At 45.5% G+C, this 24,141-nt stretch overlaps 1 protein-coding gene across 5 annotated transcripts in view; it reads right to left on the bottom strand.

The window, feature by feature from the left end:
- Positions 1-24,141, bottom strand: part of STS (steroid sulfatase) — a 151,643-nt gene that overhangs the window by 30,673 nt on the left and 96,829 nt on the right. For all 5 annotated transcript variants that reach the window (XM_012782470.3, XM_012782471.3, XM_075999257.1 and 2 more), the window contains one exon: positions 6,234-6,371. In XM_012782470.3, the coding sequence (XP_012637924.1) occupies positions 6,234-6,371 (138 nt within the window). The remainder of the gene's footprint in view (positions 1-6,233; positions 6,372-24,141) is intronic.

Raw genomic sequence — 24,141 nt, 5'->3', positions numbered from 1 at the left:
ACCTCAACAGGTAGAATGTCACTGCTAGTGGTCAGAGAACCCGTATGCTGCACCCTTGCACCCTTAGAAGCCAGCCCCACGCCTGGCATGTTCTGTAGGGTCAACACGCAATGACGCACGTCAGTCAGCTTTAACCGAGTGAGTGAATGGATGAATGACCATGATGTGATCTTCTCCCAAAGGGGAAAAGGCAGTGGATACCTCTGGGAGGACGGAGTACTGACGGCAGCAAGACGGGGAAGCTCTGCCAACACTTGGGAAGCTGATAAAAATGTGCACCAGCAAACCCAGACATAACGACCTCGTAATCAACTACCAGAGCTTCTCGCTGTTATTTATTCCCCCAATGAAAGTATCACTCGCTCTTTGAAAGCTGTGGTTATTGTCTCATGAGGGGAGGCGATGTCACAACCAGCAACCGTGAGAAGCAACTCCTAAGTGGGCAGGGACGCAAGCCATCAGCTGCTTTTGGAATTTGCACTCAAGGCAGGGAAGAAACACCCGGGAGCCGGAGCCTCACATGCAGCCATGGGGAGATTTTTAACAGCATTGCTCTGCATGTGCACAAAGTCTACATTCTCGAATGCTCAGGAAAATATGACTCCCCTCCACCACACCTCTGCAGACACCATCTACAGCACTAACTTATCCCTTCCACTGGCATTTATTACTTGCCTATAGGCAGAGGGAAAGGAAGGGAGGAAGAGCCTTCTTCGGGGTGACCTTGACTTGGGAGAGGGATGGAAATGAAGCCAGACCTGCTCTCTTCTGAGGCTACCGGACGTCCTGTACCACGAGGAGGAGGCAAACCACTCTCAACTCCACTAAGAGAAAATCTTAGGAGTGAGTCTGGTCCCGTCTAAGGGAGGGTATTTTAGGGAAAAGGGGGGACATCCCCAGGGATTTCCTGAATGCTCCTCACTCAGCAAGTAGGCATCAAATGCCCACTGCATGGTGACTTAAGGTACAGTGGTGAATGAGGCAGCCCAGATCCTGGCTCCTGCGGGGCTCACATTATAATAGGAAAGCCAGAGTATGAGCAAGTAAAACAATGAACTGGTAAGATAGCAGGTTTGCAAGGAGCTGTTATAGGTGGTGGGATGAGTACAGGGACTGTGGACCTGACGCTACAGGGAGACCCTACACAGGCATCCTGTGCATGAAAGATCAAATCCAGGCCAAGACAAGGGGGTGAGTTTTCCAACAGAAGGAACTACCCCTGCAAAGGCCCTAAGGTGGGGACAGATTAAGGTATTGGGGGACCTGAGCAAAAGCCAGGAAGAGAAGAGAAGAATGAAGCTGGGCCAGGGCATGGTGGGACTAGGTACAGTGGGGTGCAGGCTTCACATTTTACTTCCCGTGCATGGCAAGGTATCACAGTGTTTCAAGAAAGGAAGAAAGGCACATGAAGATGGAGGCAGAGATCAGAGAGATCATCTGCAAGTGGAGGGATGCCAAGGATTGCTGCAACTACCAGAGCTAAGAAGAGACAGCAAAGGATCCTCCCCAGAGGTTCATAGAGAACCTAGCACATCCACACCTAGATTCCAGACTTCTGGCCTCCAGGACTGAGAGAGGATAACTTTCCGTTGCCTTTAAGCCACCCAGTTTGTGATACTTCATTACATCAACCTCAGAAATTTACTAGAGTATGCTGAGTTTATAAAAGCTCAGGCAATTTCTGGGTGGAGAATGGATCGTAGGAATAGGGGAGACCACCAGGAAACCCAGCAGAGAGGTCCTCAGGAGAGACCAGGGTGGCCCAGAGGAGGTGTAGCTGATGGGGATGGACGGATGGAGTGATGTCAGCTGGACTCAGGGTGGGGCGCCCAGGCAGGGCCAGGCTGGGCGTGTGGAGGACCAGCACTCAGACACTGTGTGAGGTCATGGGTTTGGATGACATCACAGAGGGTAAGCATGTAGGGGTGGGGGCCCAGGAGAAGCCCTGGAGAGCTCCTACACTGAGAGGAAGTTCAGGTGAGGAGGAGCCGGTGATGCAGGCTGAGCAGAAGCGTCCATGAATTCGTTTGCACCTCTCTTTCTGTTAGGAGAGCCCCAAGGGCTTAAAACCCTGACATAGACAAGTGAGGCTGGGGATGGGGCCACCTGCTCCTTCAGTAAGAGAACTCAACCTCGCCTTGAGCGCTCATGCAACTGCCTCGACACAGATGTGGACGCAGAATGGAGCATTTACCAACACTCAGCCACACCGCTGATCTAGATATACCCGATGATACCCGCCCAGGGTGCAGGCACACAAACGGACAGCCATAATCCACGATTCCTAGAGAGAGTTCAGGATTGCACAGAAATCTTCCGTCCTCTGTTAGTTCAAAGCAGTGGTTTCTATTCCCAAGGTCCCAAAGTAGGAGTGTGGACATTTCAGCCTTTCAGTATCCCTGATGGATTGTCTGCATTTAACAGCTATAAAAAAGGGTCGCAGGCCAAGGCAATGGGCTTGGGATATTTTGTTGCTTACCTATTTATCCTGCTGTCTAAGAAAATCATAGTAATACGGTGTGGGAGCACTACCAAATTAACTAGAAGCTCTACTGGAGACATGATTCCGTAATTCTTAAACAGGAAGATGCATCATGCCTTAGAAAATTGGTTTTATTAGTGTCACCAGCTCTATGAACAAATTTCAGTGACCCCTATGTGTATGTGTGTGTTTGCTTTCAAATAATCCTTTCTCTGAAATAACTAATAACTTGACCTTTCGAGTTGCTTCCCAGAAGTGGTGGGTTTTCTGCAGGACCAGGGAGTTGAGATTCTGACGGCCTCTGGGCAGACCTCCAGACGCCAAGATTCGCCAGCCCCCACAACCTGCCTCAGCGCACACACCCTTGTTAGATACATCAGACCTGCTCCAAGGCACGCCACCCCTCCTAGAGAAGTCCATGGTCTCTGTTAGTTGGGGAGCTGGCTTTGAAAGAGTAATCCTAACAAGACTTTTTTTGTATTAAAAAAAAATTCCTTTCTTCCTTGGCAATCCTGGTTCTCTCAATAATTGGATCTTTGTGCAATGAGCAACTAGACCTAGGCCAACACCCCCTTGCGGTTTCAAGAGCATTAGGTTGACACAATCATTTGAAAGCATGTGGACAATAGGAAGAAATTTATTTTAGAAGGCTCTCAGAGGTAAATATTTCAGGAACTCCTCTAGCTATGAAGGACTAACTTATTGCCAAGATTTCTAAAATTTGGCCAGAAGTAGCTCCAAAATATGCATTTGAGCCTAGCCCTATCTCCCAATTCCTTTTTATCCTGGAGCTTTTTGACAAGGACAGAATTTACTCATATCTAAATCTAACCAAAATGATCACACTGCAGACCCATTCCCTTAAAAAAAAATGAGAAACAATTAGTAGTGTTACTATTTCCTCACCCCTAGAATATTAAATAATAATTTTTAAATGTAGACTACGGCAGGGACGTAATGTTATTGCCATTCAAAGGAATAACCTGTTGAGTCATCACCATTTTAGCAAATAAGCCCATGGATTTCATTAGTGAAACAGATTTGACTTGGGGATTCGGAGGAGTCAATGAGTTCAAATAGAAAATACGTTTTTCAAGAGGTTTTGATGGAGACTGGAAGTCGCTAGTGTTCAGAGAAGGATGCTTTCCTGATCAGGGCGTTAAACGGCAGGATTCCTCTGCATCTGCATAAAGCACTGGTGTGTGCTCCAGTTCCCACAGTTAGGAGGAAACTGCATCTTTCTTTCAGGGCACTGTATTTTAACACTGTTTCACTGCGAACTTGATTCCAACTAAGTTTGACAAAAGGATAATGCTTTACCACACAGCAGTGGCTGAGACATTAATACAGTGTCATTCGTTGATGGTATTTCTAGTACTCAAGTAAAACATTTCTAACAAATCTTGCACATTTCTAAAAACAAAAACAAAAAACAAAATCATAGGATTCTATGATAACAGCAGTTCCCAACATTCACTCAAAGACCCCTTGATGCTGTGTTTCTGACCAAAACAGCTGAGTCTCCTAAGAGCCAACTAAGAGCCTTTTGAAGCAGAATGCCAGTAACTCTCCTCTTCCCCAGGAAGCCTCCCTGGGAGTGGCAGCCTGTGGTCGCCTCTCCCTGCCCTGAGGTTCCACGGCACTGCACGTGTGCCTTTCATAAACACTCCTTTCTAAGCATTGCTATCTCTGTGACTGTGCACATGCCTCCTCCTTGGCAGCACTGAGCTATTTTGGAACCTAACAGGCATTAAGGGAGAGAATGAATGGGATTGCTGAACTAGAGCGTGCAGGGCGGCCTGGATCTCTGTCTTTAGAGACACTGGAATCTAAAAAATAAAATAAACACAAGTCTCTTGGTGCAGGCCAGAGCCTCGAGGAAATAAGACCGAAAGACTGAGAATCCCCAGATCAGGAATACAGGTTTTCACTTCTCACTGCTCTAAGATGATGGGGTACGTAGAGGAAGGCTGAGAGAGGGACAGCCGGGTGGGTTAATCCTGTTCAGATCAAACACACCTGTTCATTCGTTTAACCCGTAGTGCACACTGGGCTGGAGCAAGGGGACCCAGAGAAGGGGTGGCATGGGGTCTGAGCAGTCTAGGAAGGAGATTAAACACACCTGTTCATTCGTTTAACCCACAGTGCATACTAGGCGGTAGCAAGGGGACCCAGAGAAGGGGTGGCATGGGGTCTGAGCAGTCTAGGAAGGTTGCCCACAAGCACTGAACACAGGAACCCTTTGGGGCTGGGGGCCAGGTAACCGCAGGTGTAAGAAATGCTCCTTGCCCCAGGGCAGTCAGCAGAGCACAGGACTCTGGGTGTGCACATGATGACATAAACGGCAGCAGAAGCTTGCATGGGCTGCAGCCTCAGGGACGGGCAATAGAGGACTCTTTGTCTTTGCCTCAGGCTGGTGTCCTCCCGCCTTACTGAACTGCCTGCAGTTCACAGAGCAAGCGGTTTGCAGCTGCTCCTGGTTCCCAGCACTGCCACAGAGGGCAATGACTGGAGGACAGAAAGATGTGTAAGAGAGCAAGGGGCAGGCACAGACAGACTGGCTGCCACCTTTCCAGCCCACCGGGGACCCCTTGGCCGAGCACGGATGTCTTTCCCCCACTTACTCCAGCACCTGTGCATACTGTGTTTCCCCAAAAATAAGACAGGGTCTTATATTTATTTTCCTCAAGAAGACACCCTAGGGCTTATTTTCAGGGGATGTGTTATTTTTTTCAAGTACAGTACAACAATCTACATTTATTCAAATATAGTTAAATCGTCTTCTTCTGGAACATCATCCTAACTCTCCAAACCCTGAATTCCATCCTGAATTTCTTGCAACTCTATTTCCTTTAGAAACATCGGCCTCAATTTCTCACGTGGAGCAACAGAGCTCTCATGGGGCAGATGAGAAGGGCTGCTCATCTTCTTTCCCGCTCTGCGACAACATGCATGGGCTGTGCAAATGTGCTGCGTAGCCACACCCATCACTAGGTCTTATTTTCGGGGTAGGGCTTCTATTGTGCAAATGCTTAGAAATCCTGCTAGGGCTTATTTTATGTGTAGGTGTTACTTTCAGGGACACACAGTACTAGCGTTTGTGCCTTCAGAACATGCCTTCAGGCGAAGGCATGACAGAAGCAAAGGTCAGAGAGAAAGAGGGTGGGGGCTTTGGAGATACTAAAAGAAAGAGGGTGTTGGCTTTCATGATAGAAGAAGGGTCACTGAGCCAAGGAAAGTGGGCAGCCCCTAGAATCTGAAAAAGGCAGGGGAAACAGGCTCTCTCCTAGAGCTTGCAGAAGGCCCTGCTGACACCTGATTTTAGAACAGTGAGACACCCACTTTGGACCCTTAGGTTCTAGATCTGTAAGTCCATAAGTGTGTATTGTTGTAAGCCAGCACGTTTGTGTTAATTTGTTACAGCAGCAATGGGAAACTCATACATAGGAGTAGAGAGAGTCTTGTTTTAATCAATTAGGCAATATGGGGTTGTATTTACACTTGGGGTTGCACACCCTCCTTCCAGTGTCTCAACGTGGGATGTGGGCTTTTAAGTTCCACAGGGACCCCAAGGAGGAAGGCCGCGTTAAGTCTCACTGGCCTTATGCCTGTCCGATTCCCGCGACACAGGGAAGTCCTACGTATTACAAAGCAGTAGCAGAACAACGGGAAAGCTCTAAGATCAAGGAGAAAGCGAACAGTGGATGAACTGGAAGGCCAGAGCTTGTGGACACACGCCAGCCTTTCTCACCTTTATAGATCCCGTTACTTCCACCGTGGACTTCTCCTTTGATGTTCACTTCTTCTACGTGGGCTCCGTGGTCTGATGTGAAGTAGACAAGGGTATTGTCCGCCAATCTCAGCTCCTCTAGAACATTCAAGATCTGCCCTGGAGGGGAAAGAAAGACTCAGTATTAAAACCCTTTAATATTCACAAAAGAAAGGGAGGCGGCGCTTGCCTTCCTCAATGGGTAGGCTGATCTGCAAGGTGGGAGGGGAAATGCTCGCGCACACTGGAGCTTGCTCCATGCTGATCCAACAAGGGAGAAGGGTCAGTCAGTGGCTTTAGCGTCACGTAGAGGTATCTGGGCATCACGAAGTGGCTCTGCAGGGGGACCTGACCATGTGTTCTGACAGCACCAGGCTTGTCAATCACGACCCGTGTGCAGGAAGGTGCTGGGGAAAGAGGCTGGATGGTTTCCTCTCACCAGCTGGTGGCCGTGAGGCTGTAAAGGAGTCTACCATTTTTCCTTACTGCATGGGCCAACCAAACAATCATTGTTCCTCTCACAGGAACACATATCTATACAAATTTCTCATGATGAATGTCCTCTTTTAATACTAACAGTAGGTACCCAAGACTAAAACTGCCCATCACTAATAGCAATATTCCTCACACTTGCCTTCTTCTTTCCCCAAAAGTAGCATTGTAGACCACCCCCCGATAACAACACTTCAAAATAACAACAGCAGCAGCAATAATTGCTACATCTGCTGAACACTCTTCACACGCAAAGGACTTTGCTGCATGTTCTCTCCTTCAGCCCCACTGAGCCCTCCGAGTAAACACCTCTGGCCCCACTGGATGGAGAAGAGCTAGCCTGATGGAAAAAGACAAGCGACCTGGGCAACTGCTGACGGTCGGGAAGGGGGAGAGGCAGGACGTAAGAGTTAAATCTGACTCAGAAACCCTGACAGTTGAAGTTTGAAGAAGAGGCTGGAATGCGGACTCCGGGTAGGAAGCTATCGCTGGCTCTCAATTCAGAAGATAAAACGATGAACAAACCAGAGGTACACAATGCATGGTTCCCACAGGGGTCTGTGTGGACCTGGGCTGCGTATTGAACTTGGTTAGCACACACAGCTGACTTTCATGGCTCTATTAGAGTCTGACTCCATACTTTGATGCTGGACTGCTAAGAGTTTTTAAAGCACACTCTCCCTCTTCCGCTTGTGCTGCACAAGCTGATCAGGAATCCAACCCCAACCCCCTTCACTGTCTTGGAAGGCTGGACCCGCACAAGCCCCTGCCTGAGCGTGGGAAACCCTCATCTAAGCCTCAGTGCTGAGCCACTATAAAAGCGGAATCGGTCTCTTTTCCCTGCTCTCTCAAGCTATTTTTGGATCAATTTAGGAGCTGCCCTGTTCTCCCCCAGAAAGCTTCAGTACATGAGTAAGAAGCCTTTTCACATCTTCTTGGTATGTGTACGTGATGCCGATGGTCTCTACAGAGGAACCAAATTTTGGATGGGCTTCATTTAATCATAATAGAGTGACTACAGCCATTGATATTCTACAAGGACACCAGGCATCTTCTGTGCCAGAAATAATTAAATACGGGATGCTGGATGCATCCTGTCCAGCAGGTGGGTCCTGCCCAGAGCGGACAGGCCCTCTGCTCCTGGCTGTACCCTCACCTAGTGGGTGCAGAGTGAGGGGAGAAGGGTGCAGAGTCAGCTATTCACAGAGGTGGCAGAGATGATTTCTGATGCAAAAACAACACCCAAGTCATTTGTTACAAGACATATTTTTGCCATTTGATTGCAAATGCCACAGGCGAGAGCATGTTCAATCTTTCTCAATTTTTAACTCAGTGATAAACATTCCTGGACCCCACACCATATATATAAATGTCATACTCAGAACCAAGCAATAAGGCACCCGAGGGCCATTTCAGCAATTTGTCTCCCATGATAAATCATGATCAGGCAGACATTTACTGTGGTGTTATCTGGCGCAGCTCAGCAAAACCACCTGTGCGCTTGGGCTTGCGGATATTTGGCTGCGACACTAATCTAAGCCTTATTACTTTGAAAACGGTAATTAGCTTAATGAGTTGACCTAGAAGGAAGCAATAGGCGATATAACCTCCACTTACACTCTGAAAGAAAAATGCCCCCTTTTGTTCATACGACGACTTCTATGTAAACCAATGCAGACCGGGCAGTAGCAGAGGCTGGAGGAGTTCACTTGTGTGCACTGCAGTTTGCAGTAAGCAAAACAGCATGCAACCATGCACCTTCCTTCCAAGTAAAATTACTCGTTTGTGTATGTTGACGTACTTTAGCACAAAGAAAATGCCATGAAGGAATGTATTATAAAAATGTGGCTTTCATGATAACTTACATGTACACAAACACACACACAAATATTCATTCCAGGTCTATTTATAATCGCCAAAAACTTGGAAGCAACATAGCCATCCTTCAGGAGGTGAATGGATAAATAACCTGTGGTCTATCCAGACGATGAAATACTACTCAGCGCTAAAAAGAAATGAGCTATCGAGCCACGAGAAGACACAGAGGAGCCTTCAATACATACTTCTAAGTGAAAGAAGCCAATCTGGAAAAGCTCCGCACTGTATGACCCCAACCATATGACACTCTGGAAAAGGCAAAACTATAGAGACGACAAAAAGATCAGCAGTTGCGATGGACTTGAGCGGAAGGGGTGGGGAACAGGCAGAGCACAGACGACGTTGAGGACAGGGAAAGTATTCTGTGTGATACTGCCATGGTGGATACACATCGTTGCATATTTGTCAAAACCTACAGGACGTACAATACCCAGAGTGAACCCTAGTGTCGACTGTGGGTTTCAGTTAATAATAATGTATCAATGCTGACTCATCAATTGTAACAAATGCCCCAAGCTAATACAAGATGTAAATAATAAGGAAAACTGTGTGTAGGGAGAGAAGCACTGTATGGAAACTCTACTCTCTACTCAATTTTTCCGTAAAGATAAAACTGCTCAGAAATAGTCCGTTAACTTCAACAATGCCTTTCAGATGCCATGTGGGCTCCAAGCCTGCTCAATCATTCATGCAACACGTGTTTAGGAAGCCCCCAGCTCACACGGGCTCTGTGCTAACAGCTGGGTAACACAGAGCTCCAGGGACAGCTTTTGCCCCCAAAGTCAGAGCCAGCTACTTCCTATGGAGGGTTTCTCCAAGGCTATTTCTATCTCCAAATTTATAGCTGTATTTATTACACAGATTCTTTCAACTAAAATATCCCGCCTCCATTCCCATCTTAACACTCTTCCCCAAATATTTCCTCCAAATTCCAAGTTATTTCAAATGATCGAGATATTTAATGTGTCCCAATCATAGTTTCTTATTCGATGCCTGAAGTGATCATTTTCCTTAAAGTGTCCCTACACAACTGGGCAGGGGCCAGCAGAAGAGAAAGTATCTGAGGCCATCACGCATGGACAAAGGGTGGGACATTTGCCTAACTATACTGAGAAAGGGTCAGACTTCTGATTTCCTTTTAGTCCTTTCTTTCCTGAAAGACACACTCTGCACCCCATACTATTTAGGTCTTCAGCCAGAATCTCATTTGTAAAGCCCAGAGCCCATTAAACATTTAATTTTTCATAAGATTGATCCTATACAAGTCTCACATATTTCTCTCCTAAAACCTCCGAACAGAAATCTCCCATGGGAACAAATGCTGATGTATTATTTTTGTTTTCAGAGCAATAGATTGCAAGTCAGAGGTCTGCAAATATTATTTTTCAGTAAGATTCTCAAGGTATAATGATACCAATTTATATAGAATGATAGTTCTGAATTACTGATGGTGGGTTGCAGGCTAGCTTATAAATTAAATGCTCTATTTCCGAGGCTTTCTCACTTTGTTTCCTGAATGAAACAAATACAAAAAATAAGCCATTTCAAGAGCACCTTGTTTTTTTAACTAGAGACAACTTCTGAAAGGCAAAATGAGGGCTTCTTGACCAAACTTCTTGTAACCCTAGAAAACCTGGAAGAAAACCTGGAAATGGGAAAATCGAGCTCCTTCCTCATTCAAGTGTGGATGTGGGTTTCACAGGAAGGCTAAATTCTAAACAGTTCATTCGTTGTATTAATTCACTCCCAAAATAAGCACTGGGCCATAAGTAAGAGTCAGGCACTGAGCCTCACTGTGCAGGAGAGAGCAGGGTTTCAAACAAGCAGGGAGGATTCTGGGGTTGCAGGTGAGGGAGGGGCTACCACATGGAACCAAGCGCTCGAGCTCTGCCTTCCAGGCCCAGATGTAAGCAGCTGACTCACGGGATTCCTAGTCTCTAAGTCACAGGACATTACGGATAAGAGTATCGGGTTGGCATGAGGAAAGGCTGAGGGATCGTACACAAAACACTTTGTCCAGGACTGGCCCCAGGGTGAGCGTTCCATGCCCCTGACCTTTTACAGTGGAGTTGCCTAATGGAAGGAAGCCTTGCTACTTCAGTTAACTTAGTTTTGATTTTCTTCTACCAGGTAGGTAGACTAAGAAAATACCGAAGCAAAATGCTGTGAAGTAACTATTTACATTTTGGAAGCATCAGGCTCATTAAAAAATATCTAACATATATAATATGTAACATATAACATACACAACATATAACATATTATATACATGTATATTAAAAAATATGTTGACTGCCCCTTAGCAGTCACCTGCCATGACCAATTAACAGAGCATTTCCACCTACTCAATGTAACTCCAGGAAACACAAGGAAATCCTAAATAGTGCCCCTAGAGCTATTTCAATGAGCAAGCTAGTTCCTCACCTGACCCACAGGTTGGTGATGGGACCCTAGTGTTCACGCTGAGTTTAAGAACAGGTGAGAGTTACAGTAAGTAATTGTATGACCTAGTGGTGGCCAGGCTCTCCACCGCACACATAAGATCCTAGGCATTGTTGGGGGTGGGGTGGGGCAGCCTAAGGGCTGTGTTCTGAGACTGTCCTAAATCATTTGTCGAGGGGCGCAAAGAAATTCTGCTGTCACTGGCCCTAGGAGGGCAATTCTCTGACGGCTTATGTAGGATCAGAAGCACCTCCCCCTCCCATACATCAGGGCGTTGCTGTCACTGTACAAACAGGTTTATCGTCCCAGTTAGAAGCAGTGCCCATCTCACGCAGGTGAACTCGATCTAGCGCTTTTTCCTAAAATAAATGGTCAAGATTTCCAAAACTTCAGTGCTGATATTCTCCTTCATATGGAGCTCACGGGACCCCACAGATGGAACATTTGAAAGCATATGATTTATCTACAGTATAAAATCAAATTCAGAAGTTTACACATACTTGAAGCTTTGACTTGAGGGAGGGGGCTAAGGGAAATATACGTAACCTTAACATTTGTACCCCCATACTATGCTGGGAAAAAAAAGTTTACACACAAAAGAAAAGAAAAAGTATAGGACCAAAAACAAACAAAAAGTCCTAAATCAGATTCTTTATCTGTATCGTGTAAGCTGGTAGCGATATAAAAACATTGTGCTTCCTTTCGGAACATTTATCAGTGTTGTCTGTCATGGCTTTTCATGATATTTGATGTGAGGGATTTGCAGGGAGAAGCAAGCAAAATGGCGAAATATTAATGGTTCAACAGGAGATGTGGTGCCGTGCCTTCGTGCACTTGGATCTAATGTGACTCTTGCACAAAATGCCACGCCAGGACTCAACTAGCCGCACGCCAACCAGACTTGGAGGTCCAAGGAAGGCATTGGAAATGAACCAGCTGTCAGAAGTTTCCAGGAACTAAGAACTAGGAGGAAGATGGTGAAAGCCACCACCCATTGTATTTCCACCTCCTGAATGACAACAGAAGGCTGGCTTCTATCTCCTCCTCTCATGGCTGGGCAAGAGGAAAGTGGCTCAAACTCTCGCCATGAACAATTTAGGCTGCATGCAGGCATGGGTGTCTCAGACGGGGAGGGAGTACCCACCCTCTCTACAGGTCTTTGATTGGAGGCAAATCCTGCCCTGGCAGAGGTGTATCCATGCACCCAACACCGTATCTCAGTATCTCGGTTGTTTTTCATTCACCCAGACCCCCCCCATCCATTACCTTGGGGCTCATCACTGCTTTTATTATTGTATTCGCTTCCACATCTCTTCAGCTAACATAAAAATTTCACTCAAAACACGTTAAGAAGATATCCCTAATCATTTTCAAAATAGCTATGGAAAAGTCAGCAAATGTGACATTAAGAAACCCATTAGATTAATTTATATGTTTATTTTCTTTCATTCTGCAGGCTGACCCAAACTGATAAACGAGACCTTGAACTCAGCATTTGGGTCCTCTAGTGTATTCACATCATATATCCATGCTTCTCAAACTTTAGCAGGCTTGTTCGTGGTCTGGGGGCCAGGCTAAAACGAAAAGCTCTGAATCAGGACACCTGGTGGGGAGGGCCATGCTGGTAACTGGAATTTCTAGGAAAAAAAGCTCGTACGTGACAGTGATGGCGCCTTTCCGAGGACCACGCTTTAAGAAGGTTGCCTGTGACTAAATGCCTAATTGACGCTGACATAGGATAAAAAGAGATGGTTGGCATTTCACAGAGCTCAAGAATGACACTGATAATGAGATTTGCCTAGTTTCGGACAACTGAACACGTAACTCTCAGGCACAGTAAATGACCATAATGCACCTATAATTAGGATCATTAAGGCAGTGAAGACAGGGACAGCTGTGAGACTGACGGGTTGTCACTCGACATGTGACCCTTTCTTTGGCTCCTGTCTTGCACGTCGATTCCTTCCTAGTGGAGTCCATGCCACCTTCTGGAAATCCGTCCCGATTCTACGTTGCACCTGGCTGTCGTGGCAAGGCTGTGATTTCCTCCACTGAGCCCAGCGCTGCCCTCATCACAGTCGTGACGTGCCGTTCATCTCCTGCACGTGCGTTTGCTCTTACCATCCGGGATGCCACCGCGGCTCTACTCCGCTATCTTCTTGCATTAACAATCACTCGTGTTTTTTCCAGGGTGATGCATTTGCTGGAAATAATTTGAATAACTCCAACTCGTGCTCATGCCCACAGAGCACGCCGCTGCTTTCCTGAGTAAATGAGGCAAAGGCAGGGGAAGAACAGAGCAGTCGCGTCATCTCTGTGGAATTGTACTCGTGCGTCTCCGGGAGAGAACACAAGGTCAGCACGCCAGGGGGTCAGAGGAAACCACTCTGGGTCTGCACCGGTGGACACCACGTTCATCAGGTCATCGGCATCACAGCGGGTGGTTTCCCTGCGCCATGGGCAATCTGACTGGCAGGAAACATTTTAAAAGGGAAGCATTCAGGCTGGCGCAGTGGCTCATGCCAGTAATCCTAGCATTCTGGGAGGCTGTGGCAGGAGGATCGCTTGAGCTCAGGAGTTCGAGACCAGCCTGAGTAAGAGTGAGGCCCTGTCTCTGCTAAAAATAGAAAAAAATTAGCTGGGCGCAGTGGCGGGCACCTGTAGTGCCAGCTACTTGGGAGGCTGAGGCAGGAGGATCACTTCAGCTCAGGAGTTGGAGGTTGCTGTGAGCTAGGCTGACACCACGGCACTCTAGCCCAGGTGACAGAGTGAGACTCTGTCTCAAAAACAAAACAAAATAAAACAAAACAAGGGCAGCATTCAGAGTAAATACGATGTCTGTCCACTCTCCGTCTGGATCTAGCAACGTATTGCCTGGACTTTCTCTTCCTTCGGAAAATAAGGACCGGGCCTCCTGTTGTAGCCCCTTGCCATGTGGCATGGTCACCAGCTGCACTGGCCCTGGGAGGGGACCCGGGCTTGGCCATGCAGTGTGAAGCTGGCTGCCCAGATGCGCACTGGACCACTTCCAGGACAGAAGTCAGCGCAAAGCTGAAGAAACAGACTGGCCAGAGCTTCCCCACCAACATGCGACGGGAGGCGCAGCCTTCAGCGTCCTGTCTGAGCCAGAGGGTAGGGCAGGGGAGGCTGCGAGTACAGAGCGGCCAGGGGACAAGAACCGCTATCCAGGAAACTATGCCCTTCAGGATTCCTGATGTCTGAAGCTCTACCTACACGCCACCCAAACTCATGTTCCTTTTAGGACCAGCTCCTTGCATTGGATCAGGACGTCTGTAAAGCTGAAGATGTAAAGTTGAAATGATGCTCCCCTTTGCCGACACCTTGTGCATGAATCACACCCCCGAGCCCTTCTCCCCACTCAAGTGAAAACGTGGACACGCCGGCTAACTCCTCGTCCAGCTCCCCGCGTGTGTCTTGCAACCTCCTTTATCCACGCCGCCTCCCGGCAGCTGCCAGCCCACAGCTGCCCTGAAACTTCCTCCCAACAGCGGGGGAGGCGTGGACGTTACAAAGACAGTTCGGCTGTCAGTCCCAAGAAACAGGTCAGTTCTTCCCCCGAGATCCTTAACGCCAAAGCTACGAAGAACGTGGGCTCTTCTGGGGAAGGTGAGGAGGGCTGCAGGGGACATCGTACACATGAGGTTAAATTGTAATAAAAAAAGATAAGTGGTGCAAATATCTGTTCCCTCTTTCATCATAGAGTTTTTTCTCATCCATGATTTTTCCACTGAAGGGAACGGAAGCACAGGCACGCTGTCAACAAAGACGAGTTGCATGTCTGCGAAAGGGAAAGTTGTAATGACAATAACAATGATAACGACAGCAGCTAGTGTGGGTTGAGCACTTCTCTCCTGCCAGTCAGCACTATGCCGACTACCCTAAATATATGACTTCAATTAATCTAATTAATTAGTTCGGTTAATTCAAGCAGACTGAAGAAATTCACAGAGGGGGATCCTGGCCTTAGGTTTTTTGACTGAGCCATAGTGGGGCCACGACTCAAAGGCGACAGGTGTTCAACCCCATCCTGACTGCTGATTTCGACCTCACCTTTCAAATACACACATGGGCATCAGTGGACTAGGACTCAGAACACAGCTTTGACCCAGATCCTAATGTGTCTTTTCTTGCTATGCCTCAAAGTATTTAGCTGGCAGATCACACGTGCCGGTTGGAAACGTTTGGTGGTGGAGGAGGAAGTATTATCCCAAACACGTCTGTACTACCTACCCATAGCTACATCCTACTGCTTTCTGTACCCTGTGCTTACTTTTGAACTCAGACATCCTTTATAGCATGCGAAGCCAACTCAAGAACTTGGGACTCGGTGGGATCCCAGAATATAAGAGCTGGGAGAAAACCACCAGAGGCTGTTGCTCCAAACAGGCTTGTTTTATAAACAACCTGCAGCTACAGAGCAGGAGACTCTTCAGCTGCATCCTCAACTGAATTCAACTATCCAGAAATCTTTGGCTGCTACCGAGGGGCAGCGCAGGCTCGTGGTTGCTGGCCAGCCTCGCACAAGTCGCTCTGCCTCCCCAAGCTCTGCTTTCTCTCCCATAACCCAGAGATGATGGTGAAAATACCACGAGGCATAGTTGTGGGGATTTAATTAAGTGCTCCATTTAAGTATTCAGATGCATGGCTAGACTAGACTAAATGCTTTTGCATTTTAGCTGTTGTCATTTAATAAATGTTTATTATTATCCTTGTGGTAGTGGTGGTGGCTATTGTTATCATGTTATCATGTTGCTATTATTGATACTACTTTAAAGCCCCCTTGTATTCTTATTATTCCTGCTTGAATTAATTGGGCAGCTTGATCCCTTGATAATTTATTATCGTTTCTTCTCAATGGAAATGATTTATAAACAATGTTAAACACTATTCATTTTAATTTGAGATTTAAATTCCACATAAAATAATATTAGTCCCAGGCTCGAGAACATGAAATGAAGGTTCTGGCTGTTTAAAAATGGTTACTTTGTTATACAGTTGATAAGACCCAGAGGTTAATGATTTATGAGCTAAATGAGTTTGGAGAACCAAAATCAATATTCTACACAATTAATTTCCAACTAAGTATTACAGCCAAAAGTTTGTTTGGTTTTTGAGCCCTTCTCCCCATCCTTCTAATTCCCTACTATGTACTGTTTCAATCTCTAGGCTAAGGCTGTAAAAACCTCTTTCTGCAGAAAGTTTACTATTTTTTCCACACATGCAGATTTACTGGAAACTCAAATAGGAAGTAGAGAGCAAATAAAAAACATACACAATCTCCTCCTCCTTCATTTCTTGCTGTCCTGTTACCATTGGGATTTGCTTCAAGCTGTCCATATGTGCGTAAACTGAGGCACGCATTTAAAATCAAGAATAGGTGAATGCAGAAAAAAAAATGCATTTTTGCAGATACGCTTCATCTGTGAGAGCCAAGCATTCCACATCAGCGCAGTGGAGGGCAAGCCCTCTCGTGCGTGACGACAGCACACACACACGGCACGTCGAACTGGCGGGTGGAACTGGCGGGTGAACGGGTCACACAAAGGGTCACGGAGGAAGACAGCGGAAAATAAGCTCAATGTCGCCCGCCCAGTCGAGACAGCAAAGAGAGGTGATGAGGCCGAGCTAATCTTATGACCCCTGTGGCCATACCTTGCCCTTACCTTCAATCACACTTGAGTTCTTGATAGCGGCTCTACGTGGGAATCCTATTCCTCCACTCTTTTAGAAGTCCAAATAACCTGTCTGTGGGACTCACGTTCAGCGGCATGAGCAGCTCAACTGCTAAACGCCAGGAGGCTGCCCAAGGGTGCAGCAGTCCAATCACAAAGCGTGGATGGCCGTGGAGGGCCAGTGAGCCTTGTGGAGACAGTAGTCACTCTGGAAGTCATCATTATCTCCCTCCTCCCCCAAAACAAGGGCAAACCCGACCACCTTGCCTACGGCTGCTTTAAGAGCAGAAAGAGAAACTGACGCCAAGCAGCGGGCAGCCAGCACTCAGGCAGTGTGCACTGGAAGAGATGCCCCTGCCCGAGGGCCTCCTTCCCAGCACAGCTAGCCCTGTGCAGCAGTACAGTAAGAGCAGCAGCCTGGCGAACTGAGACATGCCTGAGCGGGACTTTGGAGCACCTGCAAGCAGAGGGACTGAGAAAATGTGTTAGAATACAGACCTTCCTCCGGGAAGCGGCCACTCTGAGGATGGTACTCTTGGCACCGTAGCGTGCGGTGCAGGACAGATTAAGAAAGATAAAGCTCTTGACCAACGCCAGCAGAGGCCATCTGCAGAGTCACAAGCAGCTAAGGGATTTATTGGCTTCTGGTGAGACAGGGTGGAAGGCAATCTGCTCGCTGTTACTTGTGTTTTGGTGCACACATCTCACGCCAGTCCATATGCACATGTACGTATATTCTACAGTGTGGATTCCGTCCATAGCACCACACCACGGGGGGATGTTGTAAGTCTATTTCTACCGTTCTGTGTAAACATTCCCTTTCTTTCTCCCAAAGCAAGTGGACTGCAACCCTCCTTGGCCAACGACGTATGAGCAAGAGCCCACTCCTGTCTAGAAGAGCGGTGCTTTGTGCAGAAGCACCCCCGTGCCAGGACGTGCCCGCAGAAAGTTCTGCGACGATAAACTTACCAAGAAAGGTTAACGTGGAAGCATCTGCCCTATCTGTGAATATGGCAATTTCCTCTATTTCAAAATAAATTGTAATGTCATTTCACGCCTCTCCTTCCCCTTTGCTTAATTGCAAGGCAGCACAAAACCAAACCGAAATGTCAAGTTGTGTAAACACAAGCAAAATTGTTTTTCTTAAAGTCAGTGCTCAAAGCTTCAAAGATTGTTAAAGAAGCTTATTTCCCACAGCCTTCCTTCTCCCTAAATATGGCATATTTACCTGCTAAAACTCAGATGCATAAATGCATTCATAAGATGGCTGTTACTGATGAGACCTGGCAGGCGAGAAATAGCAATTGCCGGCACAGGTATGTGACAGGCAATTCCACCTCCAAATGAGCAAAGTCGAAAGACTTAAAATGCTGTAATTGTGTCATTTTTGTTCTCTTCTGGCTATTGTCTTACCTCCGAATGAAAAAAATATTATGACAACACTGTTCTTTCTGTAACAATTTTCCATAAATTGCAAGTGTGATTAGGTGCAAAAGTTAACATTTTGCCATGACAAAAGGAGATTACATAGGTGAACGGAGTTGAGTATTTGCTTAAAATTTAGGTAACTGATAAATGTCATGAACTAAATTACAGTCATGGGTACACCTGCTGTGAACGGCTTTGAATGAGTGAAATTTTGTGGTAAGTATACCAAGCACCCAGGTAATTCCAGACACAGCAGAGGTTTGCTCTAATTTTTTTGCTCCAATGGGGTTTGGGGGTTCCCAAAGAACAAGATCCATCTTGTATTGAGGAGGAGTCATTTATATAAGAATATACTACTTTGTAAACTGCCTTCCCTTTTTTCTACTTCTTGGGAGCAAATAAAATGACTTACAAAGTCCTACTGTAAAGAAACTTTCCTTCTCAAATCCTTATATCCCCAAATTAACACAAGAGCATCAAACCACTGTCATCCCCCCACCCCCACTTGACATCATGATGGAAAGGCAATGTTTGAACACAGGGGATTATTATGAAAGACTCTACAATAACATGAAAAAAAAAAGTAGGAAAAATATTTGCCAACCTGCAATGCGTTAAATATTAATGTCCTCACTATGTAGATAACCCATATAAATCAATAAGAAAAAGATCTACAGTCCAATAGAAAAGTGCCCATGGAATATGAACAGAGCATTCATGGGAGAAGAAATACAACCACAAACTAAAATATGTAGAGTTTCAACTTGATGTGCAACAGAAAGGAACATTTAAATAGCGAGCTACCATTTTCCCCTGACAAATATAAAACAGAATGATAATATCTAGCGTTAGAGTATACAGAAATCAGCATCCTCATAGATCATGACTGAGTGTCCTCCTGTCATGGTGGAAAAAAAGAGAATACTATTTGAGCAAGTATCGAAAAAATTAAAAATTTTTAATACTTTCTGATCCAGCATTTTAATTTTGCTGAATTTTTTATTTCAAAATTGTCCCCACAAGCACATACCTTTACAAAAACGAATATTCACTACAGCACTGTTTGAAACAGGAAAAAGAAATCGGTGGGAACTTGGACTTCCCTCACAGAGGAATGGCTAAATACATTGTAGTGTAAGAAAAATGAAATGCAAATCAAAATGCTGAAATGGAAAAATGCCCAAATATCCAGTTGACTGGAAAACGAAAATTGCAAAACAGCGTATGGAGTTTGTGTGAAATACTCTTAATAGTCATATCTTACTATTACTAGACAGAATTGGCAGCACACTACAAATGAAGCCTCTGCAGCTACCTGCGAACGAGGCTACCTGTGCAGGGTGAGAGGGCTTGAGACATTCCCTCCCCGTGTCATTTGTGTCTGTGTTCTTTGCTTTTGCATGATGTGCATTACTCTGGCAGTCAGAAAAAGAATTAGCTAAAGTGGGGAAAAAATGCTAAAAAGAAGTACAGATGACTGAAGCAACAATTAAGAAATTTTTTCTCTGTGGCAAAGGAGTATGTGACATGCTGCTTCACACACAAGACAGACAGAACTCTGCCTTGAACTACGTGGGGTCACAGACCTCGGCTCTCAGCTCCCTGGTCTGAGCCCCCACATGAATAGAACGCTGTCCGGGTGCGGGGGAGCTCGTGCATTCTGGGGTGGTCCGTGAGCATCTCACACCCAAGCCCCACCACCCACAAGACTCCCCAAATCCTATTCTGAAAGTGATGATCCATAGAAAATAATCTCAACATAAGTGATTTTGTTTCCATTTACCATAAATTCATTTTCTTCCTTCAGGAATGGGAGGAGTAGGGAGCTAGATGAAATTACATTCCGGTAACAATGTCGCCTATACTCTCTGAGCAAGCCCTGTATTTTAAAAGCATACAGGAAACACTCCCAAACTGCCAAACAGCACATCATCCTGAAGCTTACTGCAGTCGAGCACGTGACTGGAGATTTCTAAACTGTCTCTTCATTAAAGCACGTTGGGCGACTGTGGAAAGAGAATCACGGGTAAGTGGGTCTGTATTAGCCGTTTCCTTTACAATGAAGGGGTTGTAACCACCTCCTGGATGTTTTCCTGAAGTTTCAAAACCTCATTACGCATCTCACATTCAGGTAAACAGTGGTCTGTAGTGGAGACTATTTCATTTCCCTCCTGTCTAGATCTGCTTGAATAAAAACAATCTGTTCATTAGGCAGGGGTGGTTTCATACTGGTCCCTGTCAAAATGCTCTGGGAAGACACTGTCTGCACGCAATGTCAGGGAGGAGGGTTTATAGTGAGTGGATTGGAGGTCATATTTCATCTGATCCAGAGCTAAGCTACTACAGCACACATATACCAAGAGTTGACCGTTTGGATAAACCAGGGCATTTCATTTTTTTTCTTTTTTTTTATTTAACTGCAGTTTCCACTTTAGGGAATTAGCATCACATTAATGTTATTGAATTGAGTAGATTTCACCAAGTCGATTTTTAAAAGTGTGATACAGGTTGCAGTGGAAGACATAAAAATATCATGTGCACACACACAAACACACACACACACACACGTGTGTATACACACACACCAAACCTTTTGAAATTCCAAAAAAGGGAATTTCCAATGAAGAAAAACAACAGTGTGAAAATGAAAGTCCAATTTGTTGCTTAAGTTTAAATAATTTTGTCATAGATGCTCTGGCATTCAGAAATGAAAAGTGCTGGCTGAATTATGTAAACTATACTTGGTAAGCTACAATAACAGGGATAAGCTATCAACAACAAACTCACCAAAGATTCAGTTGCTGTAGCTTTCACTGGGTCCTCCTAAAAGCATTGGGGCTTAAGAAAATGTGCAGACTCCGCTGGATAATGGCAACAGAGGATTTTTTTTTGGTGGTTTAATTTTTTTTTTTAAATATCAACAAAAACTGACCTCTTTAGAAATCAGTATACTGTGGTATGTGCTAATTTTCCTAAAAAAAAAGAGTTGCCCTCTTTCACTCATCATTTTAGCAAATATTTTATTATTCAGACATAATAATGTCCAATGCTAAAAATCGTGTAGTGAACTGGTACAATAAATTGGTACAACCAGTGAATTTTCCTATTATTATTTTTTTTATCACTTGCTTTGTTCCACCTCTTTCTATATCCTAGGCATTTTCTTTTTATTTTACATCTGTGTTGCATTTGTTTCATTAACTGGTTTGTCCTTGGTCTTTTAGTTTAGTTTATGTTATCTTCTTACTTGACATTGGGAAATTTTAGATTCCATGGCACAGAATTTAGCAATCTTTTCCTTGGTGAGTTGTTTATTCTTTGGCTTCTGTACTTAGAAAGACTTTGTTCAATTATATATTCAGATAAACATGTCTCGGTATGTTTTCTGGCGTTCTTCGGTGGTTCCACTTTCCAAATTCAATCTGCACAGGGAATTTCCTTGGATGCATGAGGGACAGCAGGACAGTGCAATGTGCAAGACAGAACCAGGTTAAAATCCTAGCCATCATACACTATCTGCATGACTTTGGGCAAGTTACTTTAGTCTTCTATACTCCAGTTCCTTATAAAATTGACTATCTTGACCATCACCACTTTGCACTATGTCTTCATTCTTTTCATATCATCATCTTCTTCTTCATCATCAACACCATTACCATCACTATATCAGTTAAGGGCATGCAACACACTTACCACAATGTTGGATTATATATTAATGAGTCAACTATATTGTCCCCCCTAAAAATTAAATCATCCTGTTGCCATTCATGTATAATCCACGCTTAGCCATCTGCCCCAAAAGGCCACCTTTATATTTACATTCGATTCTCTTTCTGGGCTTCCTATTTGGTTCCATCTTTCTGTCTGGTCTGGAGCTGGTGCCCCATGGCTCTATTTGTTTATTTTTACTTGAACTCTTTTGGAACACACGTTTAAAACAAAATGAAAATTTAAAACGCATTGAAGAATTCACGTGACATCCAACCTTCACCATGGAAACAGACAACAGGCTTTTCCTCAGAAGCTTAAGAGTTTTAAGATAAGACGCTTCCATGTTCTGGCTCTTAGCACCTCCAACTGCATCCTCGCCACACATCACATCCTGCGGGGATGAGAACCACAGCCAGGAAGACACAACGAGCTGCATGTTCCTGGCACTCAGCTCTCAGTAAAGTCCGCGCCATGGAGCTGACGGATGGAGCTGCCCGGACAGCTCGGGAAGCCAGCTGGCGTCAGCGCACGCAGACCACGCCTCTGGCTCCTGGAAACCCGTCAGAAACCTGAAACGTTGGCTGGTGACCAACCACCGAAATAATTTTCAAGCCTCAATGCTGAGTGCTCAGTAACACTGGAAGCTCAGTTAATGAATGTGCGGTCCACATGGGTCTACACTCCTCCTTATAAAGTAAACCTTCATGCATCCCCTCTCTCTGCCCGCCATACACCTCCACCATGAAAGTGAGCGAAGCTCATCAGGTGCGACAATCACAGGGCAGCCGGGCTGTCTCTGCTGGTGTACTGCAAATTCCACAATCTCCTCGACACCTTCCATTCAGCACCCTACAGGCATGCCAGGGACCCGGAGAAGCCCAGTGGTCCCACCTCTGGGATATAAATGCTCCCAATCTTCCTTAGCCTTCCGACAGCTTTCCCACAGTCCTGTCTTGATGTCCGACCCATTCCCTCCTCGTACCCCACCATCGTGGTCATTCCCTTGCTAACCCAAAGTCTGCTGCCCAGTGCCTTTTGGGACACTCCCTGCTGGCAAAATTCCAATCGTCAAATCAGTCTGGTGACCCTATGCCCTGTCCCCACGTTGGACTGAAAACCACACAATTCCATACACTGATGCCAACACCCAGCTCAGAGCAGCGCTGACCTCAGACACAGACCTTGGTGCAAAGTCCTCCCTTTCTCTTGAAAGCGTTACCCAACGTCATTGAGCCCAGCTCCTTGGATACACAGTCTCTGCCACCCACCATGATTCTAAAGTGTATGGGAGTACGCTCACTTGTCCCTTTCCACCTCTTCCTCATGTCTCTGAAGAACTTGTTGGTGTCGAACCTCTTTCCTTTAAATGCTCCCTGCCCTTGAATTCCCTGACCCCACTTCTCAGTCTCTGGACGCTCTGTTGGTTTTCTTTTTCTGCCAGGGGGAGTGGGCGGGAGGTTCTTCCTTTCAATGTTCTGGGGGACCTGCTGTTGTCAGTGTGCACCAGTGTAATGTCAATGTACATTACTTTCATGCTTTCAAGAAGGTCCCATTGATCAAAAATATGAATGTTTAAGAAATCCAAGATAGAAAAGCGATGCATTGAATCCCAAGGGAAACACACAGCCTTGCCATCCAGGCTGCATTCTCTATAGAACAAGGAATGACAGAGAACATGGGCATTGCTTTTTCAGATCTTACAGTTTTGCAAAATAGAGACACAAAGGTTGATTCCCAAACTCTTATCCTGGATTTAGGTGGAGATAAACTGTGGGTCATAAATTCCTCCACTGCCTTAAACATTCCTGCAGGGTAATCTTATTGCACACCCATGATTGGACCATTATCTACATATACAGGAGAAAACCTTGACAGCCATATTCATGACTGTGTTCCTAGCAATTCCTGGCACCTTAGATAAGGCCTTGTAAATATCAGGCACCTGTTATCCAAGACTTCACTTTTCACAACTACTTACTAAGTACCTACCACATGCTCAGTCTATAGGATTCTAAAAATAGATGTTTTTCCATTGACTCATAAACTAAACCAGAGCACTTTTGTGCAGGTAAATGAGCATATTCACGGAAGAAGTATTCATTGCATGTTGAAGTCTGTTCCCCCAAAGCCATTTTAGTACAGCTGTCCTAGAAAGAATCTATTTTGGAATGGGCAATCCATCAGAACCAGGTGTGGTAAGCCAGACCCTGGTTAGAATTACGAAGGTTCGAAGGGCTCCTTGACCA

Source organism: Microcebus murinus, chromosome X (assembly GCF_040939455.1).
Source record: "Microcebus murinus isolate Inina chromosome X, M.murinus_Inina_mat1.0, whole genome shotgun sequence".
NCBI lineage: Eukaryota > Metazoa > Chordata > Mammalia > Primates > Cheirogaleidae > Microcebus > Microcebus murinus.
This window is presented reverse-complemented; position numbering and strand designations above follow the sequence as displayed.